The sequence below is a fragment of the Crocuta crocuta genome, unplaced genomic scaffold (assembly GCF_008692635.1).
Source record: "Crocuta crocuta isolate KB4526 unplaced genomic scaffold, BGI_CrCroc_1.0 scaffold24, whole genome shotgun sequence".
Lineage (NCBI taxonomy): Eukaryota > Metazoa > Chordata > Mammalia > Carnivora > Hyaenidae > Crocuta > Crocuta crocuta.
In genome coordinates, this window is record NW_027530974.1 from 9,136,400 (window position 1) to 9,163,792 (window position 27,393).

Consider the following 27,393-nt stretch of genomic DNA (forward strand, 5'->3'; position numbering starts at 1 on the left):
ACCCACCAGCCATGAGATCATGACCTGAGTCGAAGTCAGATGCTTAACTGACCGAGTCACCCAGGCACCCCTATTATGTTGTCTTTATAACTAAGATGCATTGAGAAAATAGATACGTTGAATGTACCTACGTCTAGATACACAAATAAAGAAGAGAAATCCTCAATACTTGGAATCTCACACTAACGTGATCAGGGAAACAGAGAAATGAAAACTAGAGCTCTCTCGATCAATAAATATTTGATTGTCTGGCATGTGCAGACGTGTGGAGCTAGAAACAGATGAGGGACGGGAGCACAGTGCTAACACACCACATTTGCAAGTGGGCACAGAGTGCTTTCATACCCATATGCAGCAAACTACCAAATAAAGTCAAAGTGATCTGTGTTGACTTTGACAGATCTTCTAATGGGATAGGCTCACAGAGAAAAGAATAAGGAAACTGTCAAAAGGTCGCAAAGGAGAGGTGGTGATTGTGTCATTTTTTTGACTCACATCGGGGAGTGACTTTTGTTCACTCTTCTCTCTACAGCCCTATTTGCTGCTGGGCATGGCCATGAGCTGTTTATATATGTTATCTCATGACTGACCTGTGAAGGTGGTAAAATTCAGTTTTTACACAGGGACACTCCTCTGGAAGCACTTGTCCACTTGTAAAGCCTCTCTCCTTGAGTTCTGGAACAATCCAGGCTGAGATAACTTTTCTCTCCTACCTCGAGAGGGTAACCAACTTGGGCTGTCGTGAAATCGACCTGACATTTCACTAACTTCAGTTCTAGCCTTAACAAAATTTTTGGGTAACCACAACCGCTCGGTTTGGGGGTATTTTTTTTTAATTAACCTTTATTTGCCAGGTGCCCCAGTCACTTTGTGTAGTGAGTTAGGTGGTGACGTAAGTTTGCTAATGTGCCTTTTAAAGGACCTCACCTAGCAGCAGAGAAAATTAAACCCTGGAAAGAATTTGGCTCAGCACCCAGTCATATGCCTTGCTAAAACAGCACCCCCGGCCAATATAGGGAGGGGAGTGTGTGTGTGGAAAAAGACAGGGTTAAGCAATTAATTTTTAAGCACTAAATATTTATTGACAGAATATCTCTCCGGGCAGTGCTCACATGCTTAGAACCGAAGCTCTTAACTTGGCAGTGCTGTTTAAGCAAACAAAGTCAGCCAGTTGAACGCAATGATTAACAGGAAGTTGGGGAGCTGACAGTTGGCCAACCTTTGGCTGGGAGAAGAAGCGAGGGCAGAAATCGTACGGGGATGACTTGCAGAATGGTGACCTCACCCTTCAGTGATTTCAGTGTGGGGATAGGTGGACACATCAGAATCCGAGTCTTCCTGAGACGGCTTGTTTTTATGTGGTAACAGCTTACAGGTTCCCTGGAGACAGAGCGAAGCAGATCCCACCCCCCCCCAACCCCCCCAGGAGCTACTTCAGAAATGTGTCACAGAGAAGGTTGAAATGAAACACAGCCGTGAATGAGCAGGAAAGAAGAAAGAAAAAGGACAAAACCGTCGACTGGAAGGGCACAGAGCAGTCGATCAGAATTGCGACTACAGAGAGCTTGATTTATGGATTCTGGAAGCCATGTAAGTTAAATATATCTATGCTCTAATCGGATCTCAAGAGACATTTACTCACTTTCTGGCTTTGAATGATGATGCCCTGGAAACACTGTCTCTTTAGTGTGTCTCTTATCATGGCCCTGATTTTTGTATTTCTTTACAATAACGAGTTGTGGGAGGAGAGACGTTTTCTGAGGGCATCTCTGTCGAATGCTTCCCTGTTAGCAGAAGTCTGTCATCAGGTTTTTAAGGGGAAGGTTTTTTACCCAACAGAGAATGCCCTGAAAACTACCTTCAGCGAATCTACCTGTCACGACTACGTGGCTCAAAGTCACTATATAACAGAAACTCTCTCTGAGGAGGAAGCCAGGTTCCCTTTGGCTTACACAATGACCATCCACAAAGACTTTGTCACTTTTGAGAGACTCTTTAGGGCAATTTACATGCCCCAGAATGTCTACTGCATTCACATGGATGAAAAGGCTACAGTCGAATTTAAAGGTGCGGTGGAGCAATTACTAAGCTGCTTCCCAAATGCTTTTCTGGCTTCGAAGATGGAGCCTGTAGTCTACGGCGGGATTTCCCGGCTCCAGGCCGACCTGAACTGCGTCAAAGACCTCGCGGCCTCCAAGGTCCCATGGAGGTACGCCATCAACACGTGCGGGCAAGATTTCCCCCTGAAAACCAACAAGGAGATAGTTCAGTATCTGAAAGGATTTAAAGGGAAAAACATTACCCCAGGGGTGCTGCCTCCAGATCATGCTATTGGACGGACTAAATATGTCCACCAAGAACTATTAAACCAAAGAAATTCCTATGTGATTAAAACAGAAAAATTAAAGCCACCACCTCCTCACAACATGACCATTTACTTTGGCACTGCGTACGTGGCCCTCACAAGGGAATTTGCCAACTTCCTCCTCCAAGACCAGCATGCACTTGACTTGCTTTCCTGGTCCAAGGATACCTATAGCCCCGATGAACATTTCTGGGTGACGCTCAATAGGATTCCAGGTACGTGTGTTTCTTAGCCTTTGTTCTTATGAGTAAACATTGCATGATCCATAGTGAATAAACTGCTTTAAAAAGTAGTAAAAATAAAATGTTAATATGTCGAAGATCGTTACCGTTTTAAATGTCAATTTAACAATAGTGATAGCAGTTCTGCTCATGATAAACTCATCTCCACTCCACAGATGAGAGAACTGAGGCACAGTGATTGTCAGGGCAGAGGTAGAGCTCAACCATCTGACTTGATTTGGCCGATGGGCCACGCTGCCCTCCTGGGTCCACAGACCCAATTCAAATATGCGCTACAGTTTTGAGACATGGCAAAGAATTGAGGGGAAACAGGCTGTGCATATGAAAGGATTAAACCCAATTCTCCTTTAAGTGTGATGTTCTTTACAATCAGGAGTATATCTCATAAAGTAAACTTGAGTGGCAGTTCGAACATTTTAATAATTCTTTTGCTTCGGTTGAAGCTCCAGGAGCTACATTCTCATCCTTCAAAATGGGAGCAGGGTATGGCTTTAAAATATTTTATTTGCAAATTCTTTCCTGAAATCAAATCAGAAATTTAGAGCACCTTAAAGCAATGTGATTGCATGATGTGCTCAAGCTACCCAGCTAGTAAACCATCCTGACAATTACATAAATTAAGTCTTGTAAGCCTGGTATTCTTTTTCTTTCTTTTCTTTTTTAACGTTTGTTTATTTATTTATTTTTATTTTTATTTATTTCTAGGAGAGAGAGAGAGAGACAGCATGAGCAGGGGAGGGTCAGAGAGACAGGGAGACACAGACTCTGAAATAGGCTCCAGGCTCTGAGCTGGCAGTCAGCACAGAGCCCGATGCGGGGCTTGAACCCATGAACCGCGAGATCATGACCTAAGCGAAAGTCGGATGCTTAACCGACTAAGGGACCCAGGCGCCCCAACGTTTGTTTATTTTTGAGAGACAAAGCATGAGCAGGGGAGGGGCAGAGAGAGAAGGAGACACAGAATCTGAAGCAGGCTCAAGGCCCTGAGCTGTCAGTCAGCACAGGGGCTCTGAAATAGGCTCCAGGCTCTGAGCTGGCAGTCAGCACAGAGCCGGATGCGGGGCTCGAACTCACAAACCATGAGATCATGACCCGAGCTGAAGTCAGCTGCTTAACCGACTGAGCCACCCAGGCGCCCCAGCCTGGTATTCTTTAAAGCTGATTTCAATTAGATCTCAGTGGTTACTAAATTAACTGCACCTTCCCTGTGGTCTACGTTCTAAATGATTTGAATTATCTCAAGCCGTTTACAGTGAACTGATGCAGTCTGGCAAGTTCAATTCAAAATAGGAATTCAGATTTATAGTTCAAGGGAAATGTAACTGGAATCAATATGATGATCAGATTCATGGTTTCTGGACCTTATTGGTTCAACCCTGGATGCCTACTACATTCATCTGGAGCTTTTAAGACGACATTAAGGCCAAGTACCATTTCCCAAAGGGCCTGACTTCTTGGGGGGACCTTGATTTAGGTGTTCATTCATTTAGTGTCCAGGTAATTCTCAGAGACAGCCAGGGCTGCGAACCATTCCAGATGCTTGTTTTAGATGTTGTTATACATAACTTCATAGATGTAGAATGCTTTTTTTTTCTCCCAACCACTTGAAAACAGCCTCTTTAGTTATTTTTAAGATTTGTTTTTAATTGAAATATAATTGATATGGAACATATTAGTTTCAGGTATAGAGCATGACTTGCTAATTGTAGATCTTGCAGAATGATCACCACTATAAATTTTATTTTTCTTGAGAACCTGTCTGTGTGTGTGATGAGAACTTTTAAGAACAGCTTTCTGAAGAGTAATTTTCAAATATATTGTTGGAGAGGAAAAATTTACCTCTTCTCTTCAAAGTTCTTCTGGCTGGTCTAAGAATTCATGTGACATAAGGGGACTTAACGGGAGGGGGAAAAACCCCCAAAATTTAATTACGTGCGTGCGGAGACACAATAACGAAAGCAAGACCCCGAGAAATGAAGACTTCCAGCTTTTATACATTTTAGACAAAAAGACATAAGTCTGTGAGAAATTGACAAGACAAGATAAACTTATTTTGGGGAGCTTCAATTAGTAAGAAATTCTAAACAGGATTTGGGCTGAGGTAGTAAATTAATAAAAGTACCAAGGTTTGTTTATATATTCTTCTCTCTCTGAATTTCCTACCTCTGTTGATACAGGGAGAGTAGCTTTCACATGGGAGATTTATTTCCTGCTTTCTGGAGACAAAGGGGAGACGGGAGGGTCAGGATGTTGTTTTTGCACTGGCTCTTTCTTAAGTGACTTTTATTCAAAATAATCAAAATGCCAAAATGGCCCAAAGTGGGCTGTCCTTGACCCTCACAGTACAATACACTATTATTAACTATAGTCGCCATGCTGCACATCCCCAGGCCTTATTTATTTTAAAACTGGAAGCTTGTAACTTTTGACTACCCTTACCCCTTTTGCCTACCCCACCCCCCACCTCCCACCTCTGAAAACCATCAGTTTGGTCTCTGTGTCTATGACTGTTTTGCTGGTGGTGGTGGTGGTGGTGGTGTTTTTCCTGGATTCCACATATAAGCGAGATTATAAAGTATTTGTCTTTCTTTGTCTGACCTACTTCATTTAGCATAATGTCTTCGAGATCATCCATGTTGTCATGCATGGCAAGATCTCATTCTTTTTAAAATTTTTTATGGCTGACTAACATTTATATGTGTATCACACACCTTACTTATCCATGTTCCACTCATGGACACTTGGGTTGTTTCCATGTGTTGGCTGTTGTAAATAATGGGGCAGTGAACATGGGGGACCCTATCGTTTTCATCTAGTGTTTTAATTTTTTCAGATTATATCCAGAATTTCAGAAAATATCCAGAAGTGGGTTGTTGGATCATAGGAGAGTTCTATTTTTAATTTTTGGAGGAACCTCCATATTGTTTTTCCATGGCGGCTGCACAACTTACATTCTTGCCAACAGTACAAGAAGGTTCCCTTTTCTCCACACCCTCACCGAGACTTCATATTTCCTGTCCTTTGATAATAGACATTCTAACAGGTGTGAGGTGATATCTCATAGAATGCCTTTTTAAATGTGGCTTCCCGAAAGCTGGAAGGGATGATGTTATAGTGATAAAAGAAAGCAGGACTCAAGAAAGTGAGTTGTGCGATGTAGACCGTTCAGGTATAATCACCATGCTTTAAGGAAGGCATTGACAAAGCAGCTTCCAAAGATAGTGGCCAAGAAGGATAAAGGGCCAAATCCCATTTTTTTTCTCTACAAAGGACCAAGACAAACAAAAAGGATATTCGATCTGAAAAAGATTTGAAGAAGAGTCACTATCTTCACATAATGAAAAGATTCGTGCACTTGGAAGAAGAATCCAGGGTTAGTGGTGGGAGATATAAAAACCCATCAATCTGGGATCAGAATGGGTAGGTTCCTCAGTGGTGCACAAGCCCAAGAGACATGTAGAAACAGAGAAGGAGAAATGCTTTACAGGTGGCTCATTTATCAAGTGTTGGACAAGGTGGCCTTGTCTTTTCCACTCTGAGGGTCTGTGGTTCTTTTTTTTTTTTTTAAATCTTTTATTTATTTCTAGGAGAGAGAGAGAGAGACAGCTGAGCAGGGGAGGGTCAGAGAGAGAGGGAGTCACAGACTGAAACAGGCTCCAGGCTCTGAGCTGGCAGTCAGCACAGAACCCGATGCGGGGCTCGAACCCATGAACCGCGAGATCATGACCTAAGCGAAAGTCGGCCGCTTAACCGACTAAGCCACCCAGGCGCCCCTGAGGGTCTGTGGTTCTAAAGGATGATTCTAATTAGACACTCTGCCTTCTCAACCTGATTTATCTATTGTAAATGGATTTTTTTTTTTTAACATTTATTTATTCTTGAGAGAGAGTGTGAGCAGGGGAGGGACAGAGAGAGAGGGAGTCACAGAATTCGAAGCAGGCTCCAGGCTCTGAGTCATCAGCACAGAGCCCGATGCGGGGCTCGAACTCAGGAACTGCGAGATCATGACCTGAGCTAAAGTTGGCTGCCTAACTGACTGAGCCACCCAGGCACCCCTGGAAATAGATTTTTCACCTACGGTTAGCAGTTACAGATCAGTGAAGCAATGGAAAACAAATGTACTGCTCCATGCTTTTCGAAAACTTAGAAGAGTGAGCCCTTGAAGTATTTTCTGTCTTCCAGAAAAGAAAGCCAGTGCCCCCTCCCTGGTACAGCCAGCTCATGCCTGAGTATAGGGCTTGGTCATGAGGAAGAAAAGGAACTGAAACCTTAAGTGGCTGTCTTGTTTAACTACTGCTCCTGCTGTGTGCAAATCTGAGTCAGTTCTGGTTTGAGGTCACTTCTAGTTGACGTATGAATCGGCTGATTGGTTGTTTAGGACATTTCAAGATTGTTGTAGTTGACTGTAGTGATGGGGGGCTTATCAGGATTCTCAAAAAAGTAATAGGTCAGGAAAAAAAATCTCACAGACAAAATGGCCTCATGGGGAGCTAGAGCAATGCTATCCCATAGAAATATACTGTGAGCCATAAGTGTAATTTTATTTTATTTTTATTGTTTATTTTTTATTTATTTTTGACAGAGAGAGAGAGAGAGAGAGAATGAGTGGGGGAGGAGCAGAGAGAGAAGGAGCCATAGAATCAGAAGCAGGCTCCAGGCTCTGAGCTGTCAGCACAGAGCCCAACGTGGGGGCTCGAACCCATTGACTGTAAGATCATGACCTGAGCCAAAGCCGGATGCCTAACCGACTGAACCAGCCAGGTGCCTCTGTAAATGTAATTTTAGATGTTCTAGTAGCCACATTAGAAAGCAAGAAAAACAAACAGGTGACATTAATTTAAGTAATATATTTGATTTAACCCCGTATACCCCAAATATCATCTGCACAAGTGGCTGGTAGCTACGTACTGGGTATACATGTACCAGGTGCCCTCCTTGCTCTGGGTGAAATGGTTGGATGAGAGTAATGCCATCCAAGCAGCATTGAGAAGTCAGCCATGCTTGTGTCTCAGCATCTTCATCCCTGTTTCCTTTGCTTCTTTTTCCTCATCTGAAATTCTTACCCCTGCTTCAGAGCATCCATTCGTCTATGGTGCTTCCCCTGCCCCCATGGCTTATACTTTCTGCATCTTCCCACTCTGCTAACAGATTCTGTGCTGTTCTGTTGATACCAATGTCTCACTGCGGCCCCTTCAGATATACGCAGAGTCTTACTTGGGGTCACATAGGGACGGCATGGTGAGTATCTCTGTGCTCATTTCCCATCACTTCATAGGGTGCTGCTGCCTTCTCTGTAGATGAATGACCTATATTTGGGTCTCAAGTTGTTCCAGTCAGCGTGTGATCAGGGTGGCAGGGTCGTGTGGCTTAAAGCACAAAAGGAAACATGGCCCCCTGTACGTATAGTAAGTTCCTTAAGAAATGGCAGGTGCTCTTCAGATTCTGTGTCTCCCTTTCTCTCCACCCCTCCCCTGCTCGTGCTCTGTCTCTTTCTCAAAAATAAAAACTTTTTAAAAAAAGATGAAGTGGCAGGTCCTCTGGAACGCCTCAGAAGATAAGAACTTGTGCCGAGTTCTACAGAGGAGAAGGTGCCCATGAAGACAAAAGGGTCACAGAAAGGGGGTTCGCATATGGTCTTAAAGTGATTGCTCCCACCCCCGCCACCCCCAATAAATAGAAATTTAAAGAAATAAAGAAGTTGCCTAATCAACTTCACTAGCTGTTATGAAATTAGGGCTTCCCAGTCTTCCTGCTTCCTCTCTCTGCCTCCTTCTTTCCCCCCTCCTCTCCTCTGAACCCTCTCCTCCTCCTCCTCTTTTCTTTAATCCAATCTGCAACGAGATGGCAGATTCTGACATTTTCTTAATCTTCTCTCATAGTTGGGCACGATTTCCAATTAAGGAAAAGATCCATTTGGAGGCCCCCATTTATAGATCCATCTGTAGACACCGCCATTTTCCTTCTGAGTTATTCATCTTGTGCTCACCTGGGTTGCATGGTTTTGCCTGGGTTAGGGACTCTTAGTGGGTGTTTCTTTGGTTGAATGTTCCTTGGACTTAAACATTTAAACACTGACCAACAATTTCTGCCTCACTTGCTACAGAGGAGCATTTGCAATATGGTTCCATGAGAGTTTCATGGGAATTCATATTAAAATATGAATGAGTGGAAAAAGAAGGCTGACAGCAAGTTTTGTTGGCCATAAGGTGGGGGCTGGGGGGCAGAAAGGAATGCCAAGGTGGATGTCTGGAAGGATGAAACAGAGAAAGGAAGGAAACTGGAGATCTTGGACCTGGAAGACAGACTCCTTGCTTCTCATCCCCCCCCCCCCCAAGCCAGTCTGTGGACCACCCCCAATGGTTTTCTGTGTCATACATGTACCCCTGTGCCCTAGGTAGGGGAGGCCTGTTGCTGTAGAGTTCATCCAGTTGACTCTACCACTATCTGATGTTGGCTGATCTCTTTAGTTCCCGTCTTTGCAGAAATGTAATGCTGAGATGCCAAGCTCTTGAGAGAAGTAAATACGGGAGTCAGGGAAGAGCAGATCCAAGTCACGATGGCCCTGGGAACTCATGCTTGTGGCCCCAGTGATTGGGCTGGGATCTTACTAGGCCCAGAAGGAATTTATGTTCCTCAAATGCATTATGCTCATGTAGCTTCCAAGACCCACTGGGCATATGGGCAGACTTGCAGAGAAGGAAAGTTTGGGGAGGTAAGTCCTACTATTAGCTTGAACAATCTCTTCATGTGTCTGCTAGAAAATACCAATTTTTGTCAACTTACAGGAAAGGGAATCGGTGAATGGGGCTCCTGTGAGTTCTTCTCAAGGAAATGTGGTATTTTGAGAAAGTGATAAATGACATGACAGACTTCACCTTTATGTAGCTAGATTATCAAGGAAGTGGTAGTATTAGTTTTATTTCTCCAGAAGAAATGGGGGCAGGCCAGGAGGAAGTGGTTCGTAACCTGTGAATGATCTTTTCTGTGCTATTTTCATCTGCCCTCCTTCCCTGATCAATGGGTTTGTTCTTGGGGTAGTCTGTGGCTCATATTCTATCCTTAATTTCCTCTTTATCCTTCCTCATGAAGTTAGACTATTTTTTCCGGGTTCTTTTCTCTCAAGAGGATAATTCAGACCTGTGTCATCTTGCTAGTTACACCCTAATAGGAACAGGGCACCTAGAAATTCAGTGTCTTCTAGAGTTTAAGTTATGGAATAGCAAGTTTACTTGTTTATGATGACCCGGCAGAACCAGGGACTAGTAGAGATTTTGACTTTCTTTTGAGTTTTTAAAACGATTATAGGGGCGCCTGGATGGTTTAGTCGGTTAAGCGTCCGACTTCCGCTTAGGTCATGATCTCGCGGTTCGTGGGTTCGAGCCCCGCGTCTGGCTCTGTGCTGACTGCCAGCTCAGAGCCCGGAGGCTATTTCAGAGTCTGTATCTCCCTCTCTCTCAGCCCCTCCCCTGCTCACGCTGTCTCTCTCTCTCTCTCTCTCCCAGAAATAAATAAAAATAAAAAAAATAAAAATAAATAAAACGATTATAATTTCTGCCAATCCAAAATTGCCCTAAGATGTAGTTTAGCAGGCTAATGTGCATTTTACATATCCACAAATATTCCTATCAAAAATACTTGGCATGGTAATGATGATGTACATGAACAAGTTTGCCTTGTTAATTATGCCATCTTCTGGGATTTCTGGGGAATAACCAGAGACACGACCCTAAATTCATTAAACTAAGATATTAATATTTGGATTTAATTATTCGATGAAAATATTAATACTTAATATTCAGAAATTACATCTCTTTCTTTGGTGACCCATCTTAATTTTATACTGAGGAAGATAAAAGTAGATTGAAGAGAAAGAAAAATTAAGGACCAGGCCTAACTGAACTGGAGTCAGCGGTCAATTAGAATGCCATTCAGACTTAAGTGGTCTGTGGAGTGTGTTGAATGAATGATCTAAAGGTCTGTTTACCCCGGGGAGTCAGAGGGTGGCTTCTATTTGCTGGTGGGATTTAAAGCAGACCTCTTGGCTCCTTGTCAGCCCTTGGAAGGATCTGGCACATTGTAGGAACTGAATGTTCAAAAAGAGGGGAAACAGAATAATTTCTTAGATACTGAGTTTTGAAGTTTTAGTGTTACTATCCTAAAACTTCTGTGTGTGACAACAAACAAACAAACAAACAAACCCCATGAACATTTGGTTTGGAAGGTGCAGGGATACTTTGCTAGAAATGGGGTACGTGGCCCATGAGGTTACCACCCCCCCATCCCCCTCTGTAGCTTTTCTTAGCCATGTCAAATGTGTACAGCCTTAAGAAGTTGGTTTCTCTTTCCTCTTATTAGGAAGGAACGTTCTGGGGCACCTCGGTGGCCTCGTCAGTTAAGCATCCGCCTTTGGCTCAGGACATGATCTCACGGTTCGTGGGTTGGAGGCCCATGTCGGGCTCTGTGCTGATAGCTCAGAGCCTGGAGCCTGCTTCAGATTCTGTGTCTCCCTCTCTCTCTCTGACCCTCCCCTGCTCACGCTGTCCCCTTCTCTCTCTCTCAGAAATAAATAAAAAAAATTAAAAAATTTTTTTATAAAAAGGAAGGAGCGTTCTATGACTGGTTGAAAACCTCCCACTCTGCCAGGCTTCTGTCACTATAGATGGGTCCAAAGATAAATGGTCTCTCCACCCTTGCTTGTGCTGTCCCCTTATTCTGGAATGTTCTTTACTTTCCGTGCTCATTCTCAGAACTTCTTCAGATCCAGCTGAAATGTCACCTCTTCAGAGAAGACGTCCTTTCTCCTTGCCTCTCCCACAGAGGCAGCCACCCTCCCCACCGACTCTACACCTAGATGGATTCTAGTGTCTCTTACGTGCATTTTAACTATATGTGTGGATCTCCATCTCCCACCGACCACACGTGCTCCAGATATGAGAATGTGAACTGAATGATTGGCTCCAGGACTGAGACATATGCCTAGCCCTATCATTCTGTGGGGTTCCCGTATAAGGTTGAATGAGGAGCAGATGGTCGGACAGAGGAGCCCTATTGTGCTTGTCTAATACAAGATTTTCTACAGATGAGGACAATTCTTGAGCTTTGCAGAAAGTTTATTTTCTTTTCAATTCTGGTTCAGCTTTGAAAGCAGTCCACAAGGCAGGGGTCCTGTCCCCCAGCTTCCTACCTCCTTTTCCAAAGGATACACCAATTCTCAATCCATTGGAAAACACTCTTGGAGTGTGGTTGGCCTGTGGCGGTTCTTAGCCATCGGATTGCTAAGGTCAGCATAATTTACTTACATATTTTGGAGATTGAAGTTGGACCTTTCAGTTCAAGTCTGGGGAAGCAAAATCAACAATTAAGGGAATTTGCCGGGGTCATTTTGGCCTTCAGAGGCTTTAAAATATTCAGAAAATAGGGACACCTGGGTGGCTCAGTCAGTTAAGCTTCCACCTTTGGCTCAGGTCACAATCTCGGAGTCTGTGAGTTCAAGCCCCACGTTAAGCTCTATGCTATCAGTGCAGAGCCCATTTAGGATCCCTCTCTGCCTCTTCCATGCTCTCTCTCTCTCTCTTAAAAATAAACTTTAAAAAATAAATAAAATATCCAGAGAATATAGGTAAAGTAGTTTATTTGACTACAAGTTGAAGTCTCTGTATAATCACGAGGCCGTAAACAGATCCTTTGACCTTTATGCTAGGTCCTCCCCTGGGCCCTTCTTTTCCTGGAGAAATTCTGATTTTATTTGAAGGGTGGAGCTGAGTTTACTGTCTACTGTGAACCTTTGACCAGCCCCAGCCCCAGGCTGAATCCACCTTTGTCCTCTCTGCCCCAGCTACTCTGTTTTTACCAAATAGATAGCCCTTATCTTCTCTTTCAGTTTTGTTATTTTTTGCCTGGCCTGATGGAATGCAGTCCTGGGGGTGCCTGAGAGCTTTCCCTTTTGGCCAGCCTCAACCCACACAGAGCTTGGTGCCGGACTGAATCCGACTCACCTTACGTTGTCTCTACGAAATAAATAGGCTGTTGCTTTCAGGCAAATCCAGAAGGTTCCTACCATCCGTGTCCCCACAGCATCCAAGAGGCTGACAGCATTGCCAGCTGCTTGGTCACCCCGGGTGTGGGTGCTGTAAAGCCTTTCTAGAAGGAATGAGTCCTTATAAGGTCAGGCACTGGACAGATGACCTTTCCTTTCCCCCTACATTCACAGCTTTGTTGAGGCATTATTCACATATCGCAAAATTGAGGTATGCAATTCAGGTGTCTAGTTCACACACCAAATTCCCCCCACTTCAAGTCTTCAACTCAATGAGTTTCAGTATATTTACAGACTTGTGCAACCATGACCCTGTCTAGTTTAGACTATTTTTATCCCTTCAGGTGCATTCACAGCCACTTTTTATTTTCACACCCAAACTCGACTTTTCTGTCTGTCTGGACATTCAATACAAATCAAATTATATATGTTTTTTCATGTCTGGCTCTTTCTACTTTGTGTGATATTTTGATTCAGTGCTTTCCTCTTTTATATGGGTGACCTACTATTCCATAATAGGGTTGTAACACATTCTGTGTATTCGTCCGTTGGTGGACATCTGGGTTGCGTCCACCTTTTGGCCACTAGGAATGATGCTACTGTGAACACCTCCTGAGGGAGTCTTTGTATAGACGCGTGTTTTCTTTCCTCCTGGGTAGATTCCAAGAGTGAAACTGCCAATCCGTATGGTAACTCTCTGTTTGGAACTTTGAGGAACTGCCAGCTGGTTTGCAAACCAGGTATAACATCTTCACGTTCCCACCAGCTGTCTGCAAGTGTTCCAATTACTCCACATCCTCACTGACACTTCTTACTACCTATCCTTTTTATTTACACCATTCGAGTAGGTGTGAAAATGTGCTGGGATTTAGATTTGCACTACTCAGATGAACAACAACGTTGAAACCCTGTACGTGTACTTGTTGGCCTTTGGTGTATCTTCTTCGGAGTGGATGAACTACCTTTTGAACATTATTTCTTTGAATCTCGGTATTACGGCAATCCTTTTTTTTTTTTTAATGTTTTATTTATTTCTAGGAGAGAGAGAGAGACAGCATGAGCAGGGGAGGGTCAGAGAGAGAGGGAGTCACAGACTCTGAAACAGGCTCCAGGCTCTGAGCTGGCAGTCAGCACAGAGCCCAACGCAGGGCTCGAACCCACGAACCGTGAGATCATGACCTAAGCGAAAGTCGGCCGCTTAACCGACTAAGCCACCCAGGCTCCCCTTACGGCAATCCTTTTTTATAGACAAGGACATGAAGGTGTGGAGAATTTGTGGTATTTGCCCAAGGATTGCACTACCCAGCCTGGAAGTGCCAGAGTCAAGATGGTTAAATCTGTTTTGAAGATGGACTGGATTAAGAGACGAAATTGTCCAACACTGAGTTAAGGACACAAGGCTTGGCCAAAATGTTAGAGTTTCTGCCTTCTGAATCCTCTGACTAAGCAACTGGCTAAGACTTCTTTAAAAAATAAATAAGGCAAGGCATCTGGCTAGCTCAGTTGGTGGAGTCAGGTTGATTCCCCTGGTCATGAGTTCGAGCCCCATGTTGGGTATAGAGACTGTTTAAATACACATAAAAAAAATCTTTAAAAAATAAGTAAAGCAACTCTTGTAATTGAGACGTTGTTCTAATATGAGGTTGCGGTGAGATGAGACGTTGTTCTAATATGCGGTTGCGGTGAGATGACCCTTTTTCTCTGGGGTTATGCAGACCGTAATTCCTCTTCTTTCTAAGAATCGAATGACTGCAATTCCTTCCTTTCTAATAAAACCCTGTTGGTTATTTCATCCATGTCCTTATCTTTGCTCTTCTTTATAAGGGAGAGGAAGGGTGTGTGTGGGAATCCTAGTTAGTGTTTCTACAGCTTTGAGTTTTCGTTCCTTCCATTTCTCAAGAGTCACCCCATGGTTGTGGTCTCCATTTGGGGGGAGGGGGCGTGTACTGGTCTCTGCCGGCTGCATTCGACCACCAAAAAACCAAGGAAGGGTGGTGTTTAAATCCACATCAGTTTGCTGCTTCAAATACTAATTCTTGTGTTACTGAACTTGACGAGTTTAGGGCAGTGTCTGACAGGGTTTCACAATCATTTTTTACCTCGGAGGATTCATAAATGTGGCTCTGTAAGTGGTCTTCTCCTTATTAGGAATGAAGTGAGCTTCAAATTCCTACAATCTGTGCAATGCTGACTAACCTTCTTCTAGCCTTGGTGAAAAGTCGTAACCATTTTATGGAAGGTAGAGCCACCCTTGTAGAATTTTCCATTCAAATGCTAAGCCACGTGCAGATGTTTTTAGTTCCTCTGGGGACTCTACAGGGCTCAGTCCTGTTCTGGGAGACTCCAATGTCATGTCTCATGAATCAGGCAAAAGCTAGGTTAAGGCTCCCATTTTCTCACTCTGAAGCCATAAAAAGGAAGGTTGAGATAGGAGGGGAAAGGAAATCAATGACAAAGCAGGATTGGGGACGAAATTACTCACAATGATAAGTCACTGTGGCCAAAACGTGGGTCCTGAGAGTAGAGACCTTGACTCGTTCTGAAGGTCATAGGGCCCAGCATGGCCGAATGCAAAGTGCAGCTGGAAACAGCTCAGCCTTTTTCCAAGGTGTTTAGAATGCTTTTAGCTTCTTCCCCAACTGTCTCCTGTAACAGCAACCTCTTTCCTTGTTATATTTGTGCTCACAGCTGTGCCTGTGTGTGACACTGTGTTGGCAATGGTCACAGACAGGCTGCATGTGGATGTCACACCAGCATGTATGGCACACAAGACCCCGGGCCGGATACCTCTTGCTGAGAGAGCAATATATATGTATATATATATATATATATATATATATGTTTTTTTACTGGTGCCAGACAAATGATTGCTTTCAATATATGTCATGGGGTAAAAACTGGAGGGAAAGTATTCCCTTAATATACCATCCCACAGTAGATCCTAGATTTCAGAATCTCAGAGGGGCAAAGTTTCCATTTGCTCATAAAATGTAGGGAAGAGCTGAACCCAAGAGTGGCACATCGATCTTCAGGTGGCATCATAATCCTCTGTTAACTCTATAAAATGGGGATATTCCCACATTCTAGACAGCCCCAACATTGGCAGTCTGGTTGATGTCAGTAATGCACATTTTATCAAAGAAAAAATTCTGTAGAACAAATGCTTTCTCAAGGAGAAAGCAGAAGCACTTGATATTGATGCTTCATTGAGTGAGTCATTTATTTTTTTTCAAATTTTAATGTTTATTTATTTTTGAGAGAGAGAGAGAGAAAAACAGAATCCGAAGCAGGCTCCAGGCCCTGAGGTACCAGCACAGAACCTGACGTGGGGCTAGAACTTGCAAACTGCGAGATCATGACCCGAGCTAAAGTCAGATGCTTAACCGACTGAGCCACCCAGGCACCAGAGTGGGTCATTTAAATGTCACAAAAACCCTCTGAGGGAGATAGATATTACTTCCTCCAACTTGCCGATGTGGAAACTGAGGCCTCAGAAGGTAAAATGACAATCTGGGTTTGTTTGACCCCTAATTCAGGACCAGTCGAATCCACCATGTTGCCCTGCAAAAGCTCCCACAGCTGAAGCAGTGTTTAATGGAAGCATGACGNGAGAGAGAGAAACCAAAAGCCAGACTCTTAACCAAAGAGAATAAACTGATGGTCACCAGAGGGGAGGTAGATGGGAGAATGGGTGAAATGGGTGATGGGAATTAAGGAATGCACTTGTCATGATGAGCACTAAGTAAAACCAGTGAATCGTTGAATCACTCTATTGTACACCTGAAACGAATACAACACTCTAGGTGAACTCTACTAGAATTAAAATTTTAAAAACCTAACCACAAAGATACTCTCCTACATGACTGTAGCGCAATGAGCCAGTGACACATCACCACTCTTTCAACCACAGATCCCATTCCAGTCTTACTGGTTATACTAACAATGTCCTTCACGATCAACGCTCTCCAACTGCCCTTAGCTGTCCTACCTCTTGAATCTCCTCAAATTTGAAACAATTTCTCGGTCTCTCTGTGTCCTCCCACATCTTATCATTTTTGAAGAGTGTAGTCCTGCTGTTTCCTTATGATTAATTCAAGTTCTGCCTTTGGTAGAGATACCAAAGAAAGAATGCTGTGGAAGCAGGGAAAGTTAATTTGTTCTAGTAGTAGTGATGTTAACTTGTGTCACTGGGTAAGGTATTGCCTGCCAACTCTCCACTCTAAAGTCAATAAGATTTTGTACTTACTACTAAGTAACTGATAAGTATTTGTGTGGAGACAGTTCGAGACTACTTAGAGATCTGTTCTTCATCAGACGTTCACTTCCCAGTTCCACCACCCACTGATGGCTCTTGCCTGGCTCAGTTATTGCTGTGTGGTTGCCAAATTATGATTATCTTTCCAATTCCCTCCTTGTATGTTTATTAGTTGACATCCATCTATAAGGTAGAACCTTCTCTTCTTCCCATGTGTCTGTTTGTTCATATCCCTGTGGACATGGATTCCCATTTTACTCACTGGGTTTCAATCCATTACAATTTTTAGTTATTTTTCTGCTGAAATTAACCTGGGCTTAGCCACTGGGGGCTCCTTCAAGCTGGCTTTTGTGTCCCTTCAACATGTCGCCATTATTCTTTGAGAACTTCCTTACTTCTACTTAACCTGCCTTGAGATCAGTCATTTTCTTCAAGGAAGCCTGGTTCCCTTTCATAGAGAATAAATTTAGAAGCCAGGGTCTGGACATTCAAGTGCATTATGACTTCTATGTTCTTTCAGGGCTCCGAGCTAGCAAAAAATACACATGTATGTGTACACATAACGTCTGTATACACATATGACACACTCTCACATGTGTGCATTCTCAAACAAGTACTCCAAATCACTCACACATTCACACACACATACCCATCTACATTTCAGGTTTTCAAATAGATATTACAACCACAAGTTCACACTGAGATCTCTAGTTCTAGTCCAGCAACTCGGTTTATTCCCTACACTTCTCCCCTAGCAGTGAGGAACCCAGCTCCAGTTCACCTCAGTGTCTTCACTGATTTCCTTGCTTCTGCCCTGTGAAGTCTGTCCTCCTCAGAGTGCTTAGCTCAACCCCCCACCCCACAACCTGCCCCCAGCATCCACCTCCCACCAGCCACAGCTTTGGCTCCTGGGAGAGACCAAGGAGCTCTGAATGAATTTTGACACTTTCATAAACGGACTCGTATTGGGAGGCAGTTCAATATGTCAATATGTAAAATACAAAGTTTGGCTCCAGCTCTACCTGATGTCATGACCTTGGGTAATCTGTTGGGCCTCTCTGAGTCTTACTTGCTCATCTGTAAAATGGGGGTAATAATGGTCTTACTTCACAGGGTTGCTGTGAGCCTTGAATGATGCTCTACGTGAAGGTGACAGAAGATTTGGCGCCTGCCGACTATTATCTCAGTGTTAACTTTTATTAGTGTTGTGTGGGTTGGAGTTCCAGCAGGAAACCGACAGCGTACTTATAAATTAGGCTAATCAAGAGAGACTCACCGCAGGGACTATTTCTGAAGGTGTGGGCAGAGCGGAGGGAAACTCTAAGGGGTATTACAATACCCAGGGTGAATAATAGTGGAACTTTTACCATTTCTGAACCTGAAACGGGTGGTTGGAAAAAGTGCTGTGGCCAGGGGCCCTTTGAGAAGAACTTCAGTTCAAAGGAGTCAGTTCTGCTATGGTTGGTGAGAAAGGAGCCGGGGAGCCAGCACCTTGGGCCGGGTCTCACGGGCAAACCCAACAGGAGCCAGAGCTGCCTGATACACTCCCTCTGTGTCAGCCCTCCTGAAGGGTGGAGAACAGATGGAGGGATCTACAAGGGCCGAATGGAGGGTGCTTGGCTGGCTCAGTCGGTAGAGCATGTGACTCCTGATCTCAGGGTTGGTAGTTCGAGCCCTACATTGGGTGTAGAGATTACTTACAAATAAAATCTTAACATATATAAATAGGGGCGTCTGGGTGGCTCAGGCAGTTGACTGTCCAACTTTGGCTCAGGTCATGACCTTGAGGTTCGTGAGTTTAAGTCCCACATTGGGTTCCCTGCTGTCAGCTTGTCAGTGCAGAGCCTGCTTCAGATCCTCTGTGTTTCTTTCTCTTTTGCTCCTCCCTGCTTGTGTTCTGTCTCCCTCACCCACCACCAAATATATATATGGACACCTGGGTGGCTCAGTGGGTTAAGCGTCTGACTCTTAATTTCGGCTCAGGTCATGATCTCATGGTGCGTGAGATCGAGCTCCATGTCAGGCTAGGCACTGACAGCGTTGAGTCTGCTTGGGATTCTCTCTCTCCCCCACTCTCTGTCCCTCCCCTGCACACATTCTCTCTTAAAATAAATAAATAAAAATAATATATATAATGTATTATATTATATATAATATATAAATATTATTTTTATTTATATATATTATATAATAATAAAAGGGCCAAATGGAAGATATTCAACACCATTATTCAAGTTGCAGGGTAGGGGTATGTTTTGGTAAAACTGGTAACTGATTCTGATGGAATTCTTTCAATAGTGTACCAAACCCTTGTCAATATATCAGTCATGTGGATGACCTCAGACCTAGTCTTCCTGAGAAAGGAACGCTTAAAAAAAAAAAAAAAAACTTAGCAAAAGACACAGGGACAGCAGGTATCTGAGGACTGTGAAGGGCTGGGAATCCAGGAAACATAAGACAAGATCTGAGCACCTGGTGTTCCCAAGTCAGAATGGAGGAGGAAGAAGTGCCTGGGCTCGGGAAATTATTCTCTGCAGAAAGAGAAGAGAAAGGGATGGTTCACAGGGCCTCTAGGGCTCCAGATTATTACCAGGTACCTGGTAATTCATTGAAGGGCCAGGCCTCGGGAACCCATTTCATCTGGGCCAGAAATTCCCTGGATCAAGCCTTCTGCTTGTGACCAGTCAGAACATGTAGAAATGTGGTCACCTGAAGAGGGGACTGGAAAGATGGAGTTTAGAAGTCAATCGTGATATAAACCATAAGGGAAAGATTTGCCCAGATGGTTTTCCTGAGCTATAGGAAAAAGGTGTTGAAAGGAAAGGAAAAGAATTGTCATATTGTTTCTGGCTTAGGTGCATTTTCAATACTCCTGACCGATTGAATGCAAGAGTAAAAACAATTGTTGGAGAAGGGAATGCATGTGTCTTATTGGAAATGAACCCACCTCCCCTTCATTCTCATGATCTCTCCATGAAGCCCATCTGAGTGCTGATGCCATTCCTGGACCTGCCTAATAATCCAGTCCAGGGTCACCCCTCCCTACTGAGTGACCCTGGGCTTAAAGGTCCCTGAGTCTCAAGTCCTCGTCAAGCAGGTAGGGGTGATAGCCCCAAATGCCAGCTACCTGCTCAAGTATGTCATTCATACTTCTTGGTGCCCCAGTATAATATACATTCTGCTTGTCTATGTGGGTCCCCCCTCCATCCTCATCTGCTTCACATTAAAAGTACCTTAAAGGCTGACATTCAGTTGTGTGCTGATGAGCACAAAGGGGATGTGAATTATTGACCTCCTGTTCTGTTTTCCCTTGGCTCCGTTTCTTCTGGACATTGTTCACTGGTAAGAAGAAGAGGCGATTGGTTGGGTCATAGCTGAGCATGGCTGGTGTCAGGAACCAGAGGGGAAACACCCTTAGCAGTCAGGTTGCTTAAGGAACAAGTAAGTGAGCTCCAGTACGTGGTACTGCGGAGTATTTGGTTACAGGTGATGATAACTCGTGAATGTTCATTATACCAGGACTCCTGGTCCCCACTCACCTGGAAGATTCCCTTGGCAGAGTTTTTCTGGGGGGAGGACCATGATTCATTTCATTCATTCATTCATTCATTCATTCTTGGTGAAGAATTTTATAACATAGGAAAGTGCACAGATCAATAGTGTTCAGCTCAACGCAGTTTCCCAGTTGAACACACGCAAGTAACAGCCACCGAAACTGAGAACATGACCAGCATCCCAGTCACTACCCTGACGTCTAACCCCATAGATGACTTTCACCTGTTTTTGTCCTTTATTGTTGGGAGCTGTTTCTGACCTCATAAATTGAGAATGCTCCTTGTGAGGTTAAGGCAAATTTGCACGGTCTCTTGCCATCAGATGGAGACCGATATCCACCCCCACTCAATTATTTCTGCTTGAGCACTGACCCCCAAGGTACCTTGTTGATTGATATCGGAAGTAACTGTCACCTTATTCTGGCCCTGGTATGATGATTGCACCCCGTGAAAGAAATTATTGTAGGAACCTCTCCCTTTGTGATTATGGGAACAGACATCTGTCTCTGGCAGGTCCTGTTCTCCATGATACTTCCCTTGATCTATTATCTTTGTTTCTCCTTCCCAGGTAGCAATGTCCTTACTAGATGGACTGCATAATGTTGTCAGTAATTATAGCTTCCTTTTCTTATAAATATCGGTCTGATCCTTGGAGCCATGTTAATTGTCCTTTGTCTCTTTATTATATATTCTAAAAATATATAATAAAAAAGGGGGAGACGTTGGGAGCCGCACCGGCCTCGCTGGGTGACAGTCACAGCGAGGAAATGGCAGCGTTTGCACAGCTCCGGCCATGAGAAGCGAAACTGGTATCTCCTTCTGCCATTACTGGCTCATGTTGGAAATGAGTCTGCGGGTATTGACCAGGCCTCACAATGTTCCAAATCAGACCAATATTCCCCACACAGATTCCTCATAAGGAAAAGCATATTCCTGTTGCTTCAAATGAAATTTTAGATGAAAGCACTGTGGATGATTGTCAAAAGGCTCCTCCTAGGGGCCTTGTAGATCTAAGACTTAGATAATAAAGGGGGTTAAGAACACAAGAGTTACAAAGCCTGGCCCTGAGACAAAGAGCCTAATTTAGAGTTAAGGAACAGATAAGGGCAGAACTTAAGTAATACTTATACCTTTTCTAACTGGTGATGTACGGCAGTCCCTTCCCTGAGGCCTACTTTCCACAAACACCCTCCCTTACACTGGCAGCTGGGATGAGTATAGATAAAGAGTAGCTAAAACATAACCCAAAAACAAAGGCTGACACATTTAGGGCCTCCATGGGGTTTACATATTCAGCATCAAGTCAAAAACGTTTCCACAAACAACTTATTAACCAGCTCAAAAACATTCATCCTCTTGTGAGGCAGACAAAATGACTCCTGGCCTATCTATATACAACTTCACCTATGTCCTAATCCTAGCGGTATTAACTTAGAACAAATATGTATTTATCCTGTTTTTCACTAAGAATACCCTCTTATTTCTGTAGTTGTAAGATTTACTCAGCCTCACTATGACTGGAGTAGTTCTGCAAGAATACTTCTGTAAAACCTGCTTCTGTACACTTTCCAAAGCACCTTACCACAAAGAGTTATCCATTGTAAAATTTCCTTTTTCTGATNAACATAGGAAAGTGCACAGATCAATAGTGTTCAGCTCAACGCAGTTTCCCAGTTGAACACACGCAAGTAACAGCCACCGAAACTGAGAACATGACCAGCATCCCAGTCACTACCCTGACGTCTAACCCCATAGATGACTTTCACCTGTTTTTGTCCTTTATTGTTGGGAGCTGTTTCTGACCTCATAAATTGAGAATGCTCCTTGTGAGGTTAAGGCAAATTTGCACGGTCTCTTGCCATCAGATGGAGACCGATATCCACCCCCACTCAATTATTTCTGCTTGAGCACTGACCCCCAAGGTACCTTGTTGATTGATATCGGAAGTAACTGTCACCTTATTCTGGCCCTGGTATGATGATTGCACCCCGTGAAAGAAATTATTGTAGGAACCTCTCCCTTTGTGATTATGGGAACAGACATCTGTCTCTGGCAGGTCCTGTTCTCCATGATACTTCCCTTGATCTATTATCTTTGTTTCTCCTTCCCAGGTAGCAATGTCCTTACTAGATGGACTGCATAATGTTGTCAGTAATTATAGCTTCCTTTTCTTATAAATATCGGTCTGATCCTTGGAGCCATGTTAATTGTCCTTTGTCTCTTTATTATATATTCTAAAAATATATAATAAAAAAGGGGGAGACGTTGGGAGCCGCACCGGCCTCGCTGGGTGACAGTCACAGCGAGGAAATGGCAGCGTTTGCACAGCTCCGGCCATGAGAAGCGAAACTGGTATCTCCTTCTGCCATTACTGGCTCATGTTGGAAATGAGTCTGCGGGTATTGACCAGGCCTCACAATGTTCCAAATCAGACCAATATTCCCCACACAGATTCCTCATAAGGAAAAGCATATTCCTGTTGCTTCAAATGAAATTTTAGATGAAAGCACTGTGGATGATTGTCAAAAGGCTCCTCCTAGGGGCCTTGTAGATCTAAGACTTAGATAATAAAGGGGGTTAAGAACACNATATTCCCCACACAGATTCCTCATAAGGAAAAGCATATTCCTGTTGCTTCAAATGAAATTTTAGATGAAAGCACTGTGGATGATTGTCAAAAGGCTCCTCCTAGGGGCCTTGTAGATCTAAGACTTAGATAATAAAGGGGGTTAAGAACACAAGAGTTACAAAGCCTGGCCCTGAGACAAAGAGCCTAATTTAGAGTTAAGGAACAGATAAGGGCAGAACTTAAGTAATACTTATACCTTTTCTAACTGGTGATGTACGGCAGTCCCTTCCCTGAGGCCTACTTTCCACAAACACCCTCCCTTACACTGGCAGCTGGGATGAGTATAGATAAAGAGTAGCTAAAACATAACCCAAAAACAAAGGCTGACACATTTAGGGCCTCCATGGGGTTTACATATTCAGCATCAAGTCAAAAACGTTTCCACAAACAACTTATTAACCAGCTCAAAAACATTCATCCTCTTGTGAGGCAGACAAAATGACTCCTGGCCTATCTATATACAACTTCACCTATGTCCTAATCCTAGCGGTATTAACTTAGAACAAATATGTATTTATCCTGTTTTTCACTAAGAATACCCTCTTATTTCTGTAGTTGTAAGATTTACTCAGCCTCACTATGACTGGAGTAGTTCTGCAAGAATACTTCTGTAAAACCTGCTTCTGTACACTTTCCAAAGCACCTTACCACAAAGAGTTATCCATTGTAAAATTTCCTTTTTCTGATGTCATGTTATCATTTGACCTATAAGTAAAGACACCAAAACTGACAGGACAGAGATGCCTGCCTGGTGATGAGAAAGAATCTCGGGGCTTTCTCACTCTTACTCTCGCCGACACCGTCCATCCTTCAGGGACCCCTGGACTGGCTGGAATGGGTCTCCAGCACTTTCCAGACATGGAAATATACAACATGTACTCTTTTTCTGTCTGCCTTTCTTTTTTGCTCAATGTTGTGTTTGTGAGATTCATTCACTTTGTGTGTGGCAGGCAGTTATATATATATATTTTTTCAGGTAGTTATATTTTTTCATTCCCATTGCTGTGTAGAGAATAGGAGGTGTACGAGGTAAGGAGGGATGATTTTGCCCCCCAGGGACCATTTGGAGATACCTGGAAATATTTTTGGTTGTCATACCTTGCAATGGGGTGGGGGGTGCAAGGAAGCTACTGGCACTTAGTGGGTAGAGGCTAGAGATACCGCTAAATATCCTACAAGGCAAGGGACAGCCCCACAACAAGGTACATTCAACCCAAAATGCCAGTAGTGCCGAGGCTGAAAAACTCTGACGGCATTTGGGTTGGTGGGCATTTGGGTCTATTGTGAATATGGCTGCCATAGATACTGAAATGCATGTCCTTTGATAAACATGTATGCACTTCTGTTGAGGAAATCTCTGAGAAAGACCGGCCTGGGTCATAGGACCCACCTGTGCTCAACTTTGGTAGATACTGCATTTTCCAGAGTTGTGTCCATTCACACTTTGACCAGCAGTACATGAAGTTCAGGGTGTTTAGCACCTGCACCAATATTTCACATTTTCTGCCTTTCTCTCTCTCTGGTTGTTTTTTTTTTTTTTTAAGTTTATTTACTTAGAGAGAGAGGGCATGTATGTGTGAGTAGGAGAGAGGCAGAGAGAGAGAGGGAGAGAGAGAATTCCAATCAGGCTCCACGCTGTCAACACCAAACCCAACACAGAGCTTGATCCCACGAACCATGAGATCACGACCTGATCCGAAATCAAGAGTCGGACACCCAGTTGACTGAGCCACCCAGGTGTCCCTGGTTCTTGTCTTTTAATCTCTTTTCCTACAGCCTTCCTCTAATTCAATTTATGGCATGTTAGATACCCAAAACATTAGTGTTTGTCAGTAAATAATCCTGTTCCATATTTTGTGGAAGACTAGGATTATGCACAGGTGTGCTTGCTGTAGATGGTAAATTAGACAAGGCATTTGGGGCAGGACTCCTCACAGTTAGGGTTTTTCTCACTTATGTAGCAGTACCAACACCTTTCTGTGCATCCATGTTCTTCCGTTCTTCCTGGGGGTGCTGATACACTTTCCATAGGAAGTTTCTCAAAGGATCAGATCATTCACCATTCCAGTTCCTATTTATTAAGTTTTCTCAAATCCTACAGTATTGTTTTTCCCGAACATAGGCTGTTTGTTTTGTTTTACAGCGTATTGCTTTGTCACAGGCAAACAGATCAGGTAGCGTCATGGAGGAAAAACAAAATCAAAGAATTCTAGTGTTTGGGCCATTGGTTCTCAAAGGTTGGTCCCAAGAGCTCGCTAGAAATGCAGATTATTAAGTTCCTCCTGGAAGTTACTGACCTTTTGCAAGGCCCTGCAGCCTCTATTTTAACCACCCTTCCAGGTGATGGGATGCTTGAGGGAAGTTTGCATACTTTCAATCTGACAATCCTTATCCCCAAACCACTAGGCACACCTAGTTTGGGCTGAATATTTTTAGAAACAAATGCTTTGGTTTTTCCAGAGTTAAGCAATTCACTTCCACATGTAAATTCAGTGGTAAGTTTCATCGGTGGTCATTGGCTGTGACTTCTTTGGAGTCATTTATTTTTCATGGACTAAGCCTCCAAATTCCAGGCTCTTCATATTTCTAATTGTTACATTCATGCGACGGGAAGATTGCCTCCTATCGGCGCATGCTTGGACATTTGCCTATTTGAATGTGTATAGACTGTCCTCTGCAAGTATTTGCTTAGCACTCATTAGCATCCAGGAAGTGTTTTCATGATACCTTCACTCCATCAAAATCAGATGCAGATAATTTCCCCTTACACCACTGTGATATGGTCTATCTAAGATGACCATCCGCTGCACCTGCTTTCTAGGTTTTAAGATTCTGCATATTAAACTTCTTCCCTCCTCTGAAATGAGAGTTTTAATAATGTTTTGGGTTCCATGATCCAGACAACAGCTTCTTCTGTTGCTAATTAGATGAAGGGTATAGAAAGCAAAATGATTGGGTCTCAGGAGAAGGTGGAGTCTCCCCAGTGAACCCCATCAGAGGACTCTTCAGTTACGGGAGAATTGTTGTTTTAAAGATGTGCTTTGGAAATGTCTCCTTTCTTCTCTCTGACTTCATGATCATTATGAAAAACACAAACAAAAACCTCCATTGACAAACTCTCCAGCCCCCCAGTACAGAGTTATGTAGTCGGCTGTCCAAAGTGAATTGGATTGTCTACATTCTCTACTTTCCTGTGAATTACTCTTAGCCGTAGGGAAAAACATAAATCTCTCCATTTTCTTTTTTTAAAGTTTAGTGATTTATTTTGAGAGACAGAGAGACAGAGAGAGAGAGAGAAAGAGCAGGGGAGGGGCAGAAAGAGAGGGAAAGAGAATCCCATGAACCATGAGATCATGACCTGAGCCAAAATCAAGAGTTGGCCGCTTTGCCAGCTGAGCCACCCAGGTGCCCCCCACTTACATTTTATAATTAAGAATGAATCCCTGAGTCATTTGGCCTGCTTCAATAACAAAGGAAACCACACAAAAATGACCTTCCAAAGGACAGCCATCAGCAAACCCAAGAAATATAATCTCACCTCATTCACCTAACCTTTTCTGCCAGTCTGACTTAGGCTCCCAGTGTTAGCTCAACAACCTTCATTCTGCGTTACTTAACACTTTGAATGTAGTATGCCTGCTGCTCAAGCCTGGATCCCCTCAATGTCTTTCCCAACTAAAGGACACAGTTAATTGAGAATGGAAAAACAAGTCCCATAACAATCATGAGAGTATAATGAAGTTTGCATAAGTACATGCAATTAAACAAAGAAAAGGTGTGTGAGGAAGTGCAAAAGCAGCCCACTGCTGATGTGGTACATTCAGACGTAGGTCTCTCGAGGTGTGTGCTGAAACTTCAGAGTGAAGAAAGGACTATCAGAACAGAAAAATCACACGTCTGGGGAACTAGAACATCTACTTAAAAGAAAAAATCATGGAGAGCTCTCCTAGCTTATGCTGTTCTAATAAATAAATTAAAACAGTGGGTATAAATTAAAATAGAGCTAGAAGTAGAAATCTATATTATACGTTTTAACAGTCTTTTCCCCATCACTAGATCCTGGACCTATTAAACAAGCATTGAACACAACGTGTGCCAAATGACCCACTTGCTGGGACACAAAGGGAAGGCTCTTAGAGTTGCTGGACCACAGGAGGAACAGAGGGAGAAAGGAGAAAGCCCCTGCTGTCCTTCAAGTCACCTTCTAGCTACGACTGGTACTCTGAGGTCATGGCTCACTGATAGGAAGGTTTTTATCTGCTGCTACGTCAGTGAAGTTCTAGATTCACAACCCTGCCTGGGAAATTTCTCC

At 43.4% G+C, this 27,393-nt stretch overlaps 1 protein-coding gene across 1 annotated transcript; it reads left to right on the forward strand.

Annotated features, from left to right (window-relative positions):
* Positions 1-1,596: 1,596 nt before the first annotated feature.
* On the forward strand, positions 1,597-27,393 carry LOC144236444 (N-acetyllactosaminide beta-1,6-N-acetylglucosaminyl-transferase-like). The gene is made up of 2 exons (XM_077770092.1): positions 1,597-2,580; positions 27,138-27,393. Exons 1-2 carry the CDS (start codon positions 1,656-1,658, stop codon positions 27,182-27,184), a joined length of 972 nt encoding a protein of 323 aa, XP_077626218.1. The 5' UTR covers positions 1,597-1,655; the 3' UTR covers positions 27,185-27,393.

Bases quoted from the DNA above. Each gene is read 5' to 3' on its own strand.
- LOC144236444 (XM_077770092.1), top strand. From the start codon at position 1,656: ATGATGATGCCCTGGAAACACTGTCTCTTTAGTGTGTCTCTTATCATG. The intron at 2,581-27,137 runs GTACGTGTGTTT...CCCCATCACTAG, and splicing joins GACGCTCAATAGGATTCCAG to ATCCTGGACCTATTAAACAA.